Source organism: Felis catus, chromosome A1 (genome assembly GCF_018350175.1).
Source record: "Felis catus isolate Fca126 chromosome A1, F.catus_Fca126_mat1.0, whole genome shotgun sequence".
Lineage (NCBI taxonomy): Eukaryota > Metazoa > Chordata > Mammalia > Carnivora > Felidae > Felis > Felis catus.
In genome coordinates this window covers 86,780,118-86,790,076 of record NC_058368.1, presented here as the reverse complement: position 1 = coordinate 86,790,076, position 9,959 = coordinate 86,780,118, and the positions used below count along the sequence as shown (strand labels likewise).

Genomic DNA, 9,959 nt, shown 5'->3' with positions numbered 1-9,959 from the left:
ACTGCTGTTGTCTGTGTCCATTTGTACCCTTGCCGACGCCTTTCATCCTTCGGGAAACCCTGGACCTGCTTGGGCTGGACCCCGGCAATTATTTAAACAGATTGCATAACAAACAAAATTTATCTGTGACTTCTAACTCACATCAAAATTTGCATCAGGTAGGATAATACTTATGCAAACAAATATGCCTTCTATTACAATTGGAATTATGGAACCAATTCTACAATTCCCACTGGAAATACATTTAGTAAAAATAATTTGAAATGTTCACTTAGGGAGCAAAATGGAGTTCATCTTCCACAATGAATCTGAGTCCAGTTCTATTGGACTGTTAGGCTAATAGTTGTTTCATTCCCAAGTCAACTATAAATATGAATATTTTGGTATTTAAAAATTTCCATCTATCTCATGATGCTAAAGTATACATACTTCAAAAATAAAGAAGTAAATAATATTTTGTTACACTGATGTATATTTTGTTTATTCAATAGGTGGCAAATAATTTTAAAATATGATGAATCAAACACTACTAATGGAATTCTCGCTCATGGGATTTACTGAGAGCCAGATGCTATTGAGGCTACATACTGTGGTCTTCTCACTGATCTACCTAGTGGCCATGATGGAGAATTTAATTATCATCCTCCTCACAGTTCTTGATCAACGCCTCCACAGTCCAATGTACTTTTTCCTAAGGCATTTGTCTTTTGTAGATCTGTGCCTCATTTCTGCCACACTACCCAAATCCATCTTCAATTCCATCACCTTCAGTGACTTCATCTCTTTTCTGGGATGTGTGTTACAGCTCTTCTGTGTGGTACTACTGTCTGGGTCAGAGATTGGCATACTCACTGCAATGTCCTATGACCGCTATATTGCCATCTGTCATCTTCTGCATTATGAGGGTGTTATGAGCAAAGGGGTCTGTGTCCAGCTAATGACTATTTCCTGGCTCAATGGAGGGGTCTTGGGAATCTTGTACTCATCTGGGACATTCTCTTTAAACTTTTGTGGGTCAACTAAGATCCATCAGTTCTTCTGTGATGTCCCTGCTCTACTAAAACTCAGCTGTTCTAAGGAATATGCAACTATTAATGTCTGTGTGGCCATTGGGGTCTGTTACGCATTTTCATGTTTAGTTTGCATTGTGATCTCTTATGTATATATTTTTACCACCGTGTTAAAGATCCCAACCAGACAGAAGCAGTCCAGAGCCTTTTCCACCTGCCTGCCTCACCTCATTGTGGTGAGTGCATTCCTTCTAACAGGTGCTATTGCTTATTTAAAGCCAGTTTCTGATGAGCCTTCTCTTCTGGACTTGTTTGTGTCTGTGTTCTATTCTGTGGTACCTCCAACCTTGAACCCTGTTATTTACTGTCTGAGAAGCAAAGATATTAAATCAGCCCTAGGGAAAATCCTAAGTAAAGTTAAAAAGGAGTGGAATAATGGAAAGATGACTAAAGTTGAAGTTAGGAAGTAGGAAGTTTTGTTGTTCCACAATTAACTAGCTGTTTGGAATTATTTGTATTAGAGATTAATATATTATGGAACCTTGTTAGTAATGACCTCAGGTTATCAGGTTTTTTTTTTTAAATTAATGTTTATTTATTTTTGAGAGACAGACAGACAGAGAGAGACAGAGTGTGAGCAGGGGAGAGCAGAGAGGAGATTCAGAATCTGAAGCAGGTTCCAGGCTTTGAGCTGTCAGCATGGACCCCAAAGTGGGGCTCTAACTCATAAACTGTGAGAACATGATCTGGGCTGAAGTTGGATGCTTAACCGACTGAGCCACCCAGGCACCCCTCACTCAAGATGTCAGTTTTAATAGAAATAAATCTTCTCTTATATTCCTTCACATTCTGTCTTAATGTTTTCCTTTTACATCTTCACTGATTTGGACTTCTGCTCTGAGATCCATATACATGAGATTTATATATTTGTATTCCTCCAAAATTATCAACTTCCATGACATTTTATCATTTATCTTATGATGGAAATTTGATTTTAATTTAAAATGATTTTAACTAAATTTTGCATTTATTTATCTTCTGATGGAAATTTGATTTTAATGTGAAATTATTTTAATGGAATGTTGCAGTTTTAAAAAATACTTTATTTTGTCACAAGCTTCAGTTATTTTATTTTTTAAATGATTTTTTAAAATTTATTTTTGAGAGAAATAGAGAGTGGGTAAGGGGAAGAGAGAGAGAAGAAAGAGAACCCCAAGCAGGATCTACACCTTCAGTGTAAAGCCTGATGTGGGGCTTGATCCTGCAAACTGTAAGATATGATCTGAGCTGAAATCAAAAGTGGGATGTTTAACCAACTGAGCCACCCAGACACCCCACAAGCTTCATTTATTTGACTAATATGTGTTTGATGAGGATTTTATACAATTACTCATACATTTAAGAGAATGATTCTCTTAAATCTTTGCTGCTTTTGATTAAAATTTTATTTTTTTATTCAGATGCTTTTCTGTTTATAAAATTTATTTTTATCTAATGTGTTGATGCTAGATGTTGGTCTAATTTTCTTTTTTTAATGTTGGAACTTAAGAAAATAGCATCCGGCATTGTTTCTCACATTGTGATAAATCCCATATCCACTCTTCCCAGATTTCAGTATCATATAACATTTCCAATATCCTAAATATTCAAAATTATTTTCCACTTATTGCTGCAGAAAATTATCTTGTCACTGTTATTCTTTTCAGTCTTTACTCCACATGCTCTTTCAATTCTTAAGTTTATTTACTCATTCTGAGAGAGAGAGAAAAAGGGTGAGATGAGTGTGAGTAGGAGAGGGGCACAGAAAGAGGGAGAGAGAGAGAGAATCTCAAGCAAACTGCAATGTGAATGCAGAGCCCTATTCAGGGCTCCAATTATTGAACCATGAGATCATGACCTGAGTTGAAATTGAGAGTCTGACATTTAACTGACTGAGCCACCCAGGTGAGCCCATACACTTTTATGATCAAAATTAATATTTGTTGATCACTTTCACTGTATCAGACACTTCTGTGTGCACCATCTCTACTAATGGTGTCTAACAATGTGAAGTGATGTGAATATAAACAGATGGGAAAACTGAGATTGAGGGAAGATGGGTAGCATGTTTTCAGTTATATGGCTCACAACATAGGGACATGGGGAAAATACCTTTCTTGTCTGTAGCAATACCTTTCATGCTCTGTCGGCTCATCATAGCATTGATGAAGCTTTATATTACCTTCCTGATAAAAAACATCATACTTGCCCAAATTATACCCAAATTTCAAAGTGTAGCTTAAATAAAGTGTGGATATAGAGAATTATGAAGCACTTAATTACACATTTCCCCATCTCTAAAACCTTATACATAGCTGATGGAAATAGCTTTAGTATCTCTTCTAATGAGACTCATTTATATAGATATAGATGATATAGATATAGATATAGATAGATAGATGTATATATATAGATGTATATTTATATATATAGATGTATACATATACATCTATATATATTGTTGATAAACAAACATATATATATGATATATCTCCCTTCTAATATGCAAATTGATTTAACACACAACAACTGGTTTATATGATACCTATGTGAAAGGTCCATATAGAAGTAAACTTTGGTTTATTTTTACAGTGCAAATCATAGCTCTGAGCAGAAAATAGCTATACCTTAACTTCTCTTTTAACATATTTTGATATCAATCCATTTCTATTCATTTCAAATGCATCACAAATTTAGTTATTTGTTTTCTGAAAAATAAACATTACATCAAATGAATATATAAATTTTTGAATGAGACCCTTTTATGGAAGCAGTAAAATATGAAAAAAAATGTTTATCTTAGAATCAAGGACATGAAGTAATGACTTAATTTTTAAGGAAATCATAAAGGGTAGTTTATTAATCGCACAAGTATATATATACAGACATATAAATACAACAAAATTTTCAATACAAGAAAGAATCAATGAGTAGTATAATGAGGTAGAACTGAGAAGATTATTTTTACAGTTAAAGTAAAGAGAACTGTAAGAAGTCATGCATCCTTTGTTAATATAGTGTTACAAAAATAGAGTTTATTGTTGTGGCAGTTTTTCTATGAAATCCTGTCTCCATCATCTTGGTCCTCCTTTGTCCACTTTGTGGAAATTTGTATTTGCAGTGTATTATTATGCTACATATTATTAGTATATTATATGTTATAAATATTTGCATGCATTAGATGGGAATATGGCACAGCCATTGAGACCCTGCAATCTTATATGTCACTTCTTTGAGGATATCATAATTTAGGCCTCCCCACCAAACTTTTCTATCACAATGATGATTCCGACAAAAATAAATGGAAATGTTTTTTCCACCTCAGTTCAAAAGAAGCCCTTTGTATCTAGAAAAACATTTTATTCTTCATAACTTGAACTAAAACCTATATGGCACTTTTAGAAACTTCTGCAGTTTTTAATGGGTTTGTAGAAGAGTCTGAATTTGGTATGGTATAAACAGATTTATTTATTATTTTATGACGTATATTTATATCAAAATATTTATTTAAGATAAATATATAATCAAAATATTTATTTAAGACCCCGCAGTTGGAAATTGAATCAAATATCCAATACTAGCCATTTGACTGCTTCCCCACAGAATGTAGGCTTCCTAACTGTGAACCAAATGCCAGAGGATATTCAATATGATAATGCAAGTAGAGAATTAAGAAGATGACAAATAGTTGCCATTTCAATTAACAAATTTGTAAAATTCATTTGTGGGAACAATGATTTGGAACAGCATAACTTGAAAAGCACACAAGTGGAAAGAACAAGAAAACACATAAAATGCACAGAAGTTTTAAAACAACATTTATTGAAAAATTAACAGTAGGTTCTTTAATGAGAGGAAAATCCTTGGAGTGCCTGTATGACTCAGTCAGTTGAGTGTCTGACTCTTGATTTCATCTCAGGTCATAATCTCATGGTTTGTGGGACTGGGCCCTGCATCAGGATCTGCGCTGAAGGTGTGGGGACTGACTGGGATCTTTCTTCTCCTCTCTATCTGCCCCTTCTCCCCCACCCCCCACCCCCGTGCCTGAGAGTGCTCTCTCTGTGTGTATCTCATAATAAATAAATAAACTTTAAATAAAAAGAGGTAAAAAAAATCTGTCACTAGACATAGGCTTTAAAGTTAGGTGTCTAGAACTGTGCTATCAAATATGGTACCTATATACATATGTGGCTAAGGTGTTAAAATATGGCTAATATGGCTGAGGAACTAAAAGAATTAGTTTTAGTTAATTTAAATTTTAAAATGATACTTGAGTCAGTTATTGGAACATTTAAAAGTGTGTTTGAATGAAATTGGGTATAAGAATCTAATAAAAAAACATGTGTATTTAATTGCTTTGGTAGAGATTATCTTTATTTTTACATAAATAAATGAGTGGAATCATGTGCAATGAGTGAGACACAATTTGAATGGTAACTGAATATAAAGCACTATTTCGAATGATTCATTTTGAAGGGAAAGGGAGATGAGGTGTGGCTAGACTAGATGTTCAAGAGGGTTGAAATAAATATTTAAAAAATAAACGTAATAGTAACTTGCAAAGCCAATGGTCAAGCCAACATTTATTGGTTCCCAAACTCATAATATTTAACCAAGAAACTATACTGTATTCGTGATAGATATGTGGCTTTCAGTGAAAGACATGATTGTAAATTTCACCCCAAATATATAAAAAATAAAATTTACCCTCATTAGCTTTTTCAGTGTGCTGGAATAGAGTTGAGTAAATTACTGTAATGGGAACTGATTTCATTTGTTTAAAATGGATACTATGAGGAAAACAAAATACTCTTCCTTTTCTTAGAAGTGTATGGTTTTAAATAACCATTGTAATACAAAATAATAGAGTAACTGTTTAATTCTTTCCTAATTCAAAAGAATTTTAGCCCATCTCTGCATAGACAAAAACAAGGTGTATGCATAAGGAGGGATGGTTTAACCTCAGATTACTCCCACCCTGGTGCTGACTGCCATTTCCCTCCACCCAACAAGACTCCCTACTTTGTGTGTGTGTGTGTGTGTGTGTGTGTGTGTGTGTGTGTGTGCAGATATCAAAAATGTCCATTGACAATCAAAACCGAACTTAGAATGGGAATTTCAGATAGATGAAGCAAATTTTATGAACAATTATGGACCTCAATTTGGTTAAAAATTTTGCTGAAATGATGCATGCAGCTTTGTATGGTGACCATCCATAAGACATAAGTGAGAAAAGCTAATGTCACTGCTTGGAACAGGTGATACCTAAGCACAACGCAGTGACTAAAGACTGAAGTCTGGGAGTTGCTCTTATGTGAATCCAATGCTGATCTCCTCTTCATTTCATGATCTTTTGAGATTCTCTGATGTCATACTACATGCCCACTTCCTATTATCTAGTTGAGGTCTTTTTCAATTCTGTTCTCCATTTATTAGATGGCCATCCTTTTACTTTTTTTTTTTTTTTACATAAACTAAGCTCTGACTCATAAAATGTTTTGTTCAGGCTGCTCTTGCTCCTAACATATATTTAAGTAGTTCATTTTGAATAATACAAACTAACAATGACTATTTCTCTATGCAACTGAGTGTTGTTGTTTTAATGTTTGTGTGTTATTTTGAGAGAGAGAGAGAGAGAGAGAGAGAGAGAACAAATGTAAGTGGGACAGGGGCAGAGAGAGGAGAAGAGAGAGAGTCCTAAGAAGGTTCTACACTGTCAGGGTAGAGCCAGATTCAGGGTTTGATCGCATGAACTATTAGATCATGACCTGAGACCAAATCAACAGTGAGATGCTTAACTGACTGGTGTCCTGGTAACTGAGCTTTCACCATCCTAAATCACTAGGTATCTCTAATTGATAACAAGATCTTCTGATGAGAATTTAAAGAGAAATACAGAAAACAATGTCAATAGCTATCCTATATGCAATAAATTAAGAAATAGGTAGTCTACTGTATGAAATCAGAAATTGAAGGTTTCTGTGAGTTACAAATATTTGGGTGCTTTTTCTTCTCTTTTAAGATTTTAATATAAGATATGATTATATATAGCCAGGCATTTGCATGTAAAAATTCTCTACTGCCCCTGTGAACATTATACATAATGTATACATTATATATAATACAATAATATTCCTTATATAATATACATTATATGTACATGTTTATGCATATAGCAAACATAAAGAAAAAATGGGACTACTGGCTGGCTCAGTCAGTAGAGCATGCAACTCAATCTCAGGCTTATGAGGTCAAGCCCCATTTTGGGTGTAGAGCCTACTAAAAAACAAACAAACAAACAAACAAACAAAAACACAAAAATTGATGGATGATAGATATAGGAAAAGATAGTAGATTGATTAATATACAGACAGATCACCTGCAATTTTACTTGTATAATTTTTATCATTAAACAAAATGAGGAGAAATGATCTCACCATTTGGTTGTTTTTAGATTCCACATATAAGTGAGATCATACAGTACTTGTCTTTCTCTGTTTTATTTATTCCTAACTTTTCACTTAGCATAATGTCCTCAAGATCCACCCATGTTGTCACAAATAGAAATATTTTATTTTTATGGCTGAATAGGATTCCATTGCATTTATATACCACATTATCTTTATCCATTCATTCATCAAAATATACTTAGATAATAGATACATGGTTACATATCTTGGCTATTGTAAAACTGTTGAAATGAAAATGGGGGTGCCTTTTTGAGTTAGTGTTTTAGCTTCCTTTGGAAGTGGAATGGTTGGATAATTTTATAGTTTTATTTTGCTTCTTTTTAAGTTTTGTTGAATTTCATATTGTTTCCCATAGTGGCTGCAAAAATTTACATTTCCACCAAAAATGCACAAGGTTTCCTTTTTCTCTGAATTGTTGCCAGCACAAGCTATTTCTGGAATTTTGATAAGAGCCATTTTAATAGGTCTAATAGATATAACATTGGTCTTTCTAGGAGTGTAATTATTTTTTATACATTTTACATACCATAAAAGTAAATAATTTCAAAATGGTTTGCAATATGGTTGCATCAGCTTTCACTCTAAACCATCATTCATTGTAATTCCTGTGGCTGCAATGTTTCAGGACAACTTGGGTTGTGGTAGTCTTTATTTTAGCCATTGTAATGGGTTTGCATAGATATTTCACTTTGTTTTTTAATTTACATTTGCCTGATAATTAATGATACTAAGCTTGTTTTTAAGTGTTTGGGTTACCTCTTTTGTAAGTTGCCTATTCATATTTTTATTCTTTATTGATTCATAGTAATATATTTTTTATATGAAATTTATTGTCAAACTGGTTTCCATACAACACCTAGTGCTCATCCCAAAAGGTTCCCTCCTCAATACCCATCACCCACCCTCCCCTCCCTCCCACCCCCCATCAACCCTCAGTTTGTTCTCAGTTTTTAAGAGTCTCTTATGCTTTGGCTCTTTCCCACTCTAACCTCTTTTTTTTTTTCCTTCCCCTCCTCCATGGGTTTCTGTTAAGATTCTCAGGATCCACATAAGAGTGAAAACATATGGTATCTGTCTTTCTCTGTATGACTTATTTCACTTAGCATCACACTCTCCAGTTCCATCCACGTTGCTACAAAAGGCCATATTTCATTCTTTCTCATTGCCATGTAGTACTCCATTGTGTATATAAACCACAATTTCTTTATCCATTCATCAGTTGATGGACATTTAGGCTTTTTCCATAATTTGGCTATTGTTGAGAGTGCTGCTATAAACATTGGGGGACAAGTGCCCCTATGCATCAGTACTCCTGTATCCCTTGGGTAAATTCCTAGCAGTGCTATTGCTGGGTCATAGGGTAGGTCTATTTTTAATTTTCTGAGGAACCTCCACACTGCTTTCCAGAGTGGCTGCACCAATTTACATTCCCACCAAAAGTGCAAGAGGGTTCCCATTTCTCCACATCCTCGCCAGCATCTATAGTCTCCTGATTTGTTCATTTTGGCCACTCTGACTAGCATGAGGTGATATCTGAGTGTGGTTTTGATTTGTATTTCCCTGATAAGGAGCGACGTTGAGCATCTTTTCATGTGCCTGTTGGCCATCCGGATGTCTTCTTTAGAGAAGTGTCTATTCATGTTTTCTGCCCATTTCTTCACTGGGTTATTTATTTTTTGGGTGTGGAGTTTGGTGAGTTCTTTATAGATTTTGAATACTAGCCCTTTGTCTGATATGTCATTTGGAAATATCTTTTCCCATTCTGTCGGTTGCCTTTTAGTTTTATTGTTTCCTTTGCAGTTTAAACAGTCTGAATGAAATGGTTGTTGGTTGTGCATTTTGAGTATATTTTTGTTTTTTATGACTCATCCTTTCAATTGTCTTAATAATGTCTGTAAAGAGAACAGACATTCTTAAATTAGTGTGATGGACAGGCTAAAAATTTCCTTTATTTTTGAACATTTTGTGTTCAATTAAAGGATTATTTTCCTAGTCTGAAGTCATAAATATATTGTCATATTATCTTTCAAAACTTGATATTTTCAATTCAAATTTTTATCAATTATCTCCATGGCATTGATTTTTCACGAGTGAAGTAAAGTAAACATTACATTTTATTTTAACTATAAAGATACAGATATCCAAATGATGTTACACTTACTATTTTTATGCATTGCTTTTTCCCTACTTATGTCATATCTATGCATTTTAGAGTTTTTGGCCTTTATTCTGCTATACTTGAATAAATACCAAATTTTAAATATAATTTTATAATATGTCTTCATTTCTGGAATAAGTTATTCTTTCTTTACCCTAAAATTAACTCTTTCCATTAGATTTGTATAAATTTGTTTTCAAAAATGTTTCAGAAAACATAAGGCAGGATTTTTTAAAAATATTGTTTTTTGTTTGTTTGTTTATTTTAAGTAATCTCTACACC

General features: G+C 33.8%; 1 protein-coding gene across 1 annotated transcript; it reads left to right on the top strand.

Moving 5' to 3' along the window:
- Window positions 1–491: 491 nt before the first annotated feature.
- LOC101091078 (olfactory receptor 14K1) lies at window positions 492–1,480 on the top strand. Its single transcript, XM_003980597.2, has one exon. The coding sequence runs from the start codon at window positions 512–514 to the stop codon at window positions 1,478–1,480; it is 969 nt and encodes a 322-aa protein (XP_003980646.2). The 5' UTR covers window positions 492–511.
- The last annotated feature ends 8,479 nt before the right edge of the window (window positions 1,481–9,959 follow it).

Bases quoted from the DNA above. Each gene is read 5' to 3' on its own strand.
- LOC101091078 (XM_003980597.2), top strand. From the start codon at position 512: ATGATGAATCAAACACTACTAATGGAATTCTCGCTCATGGGATTTACT.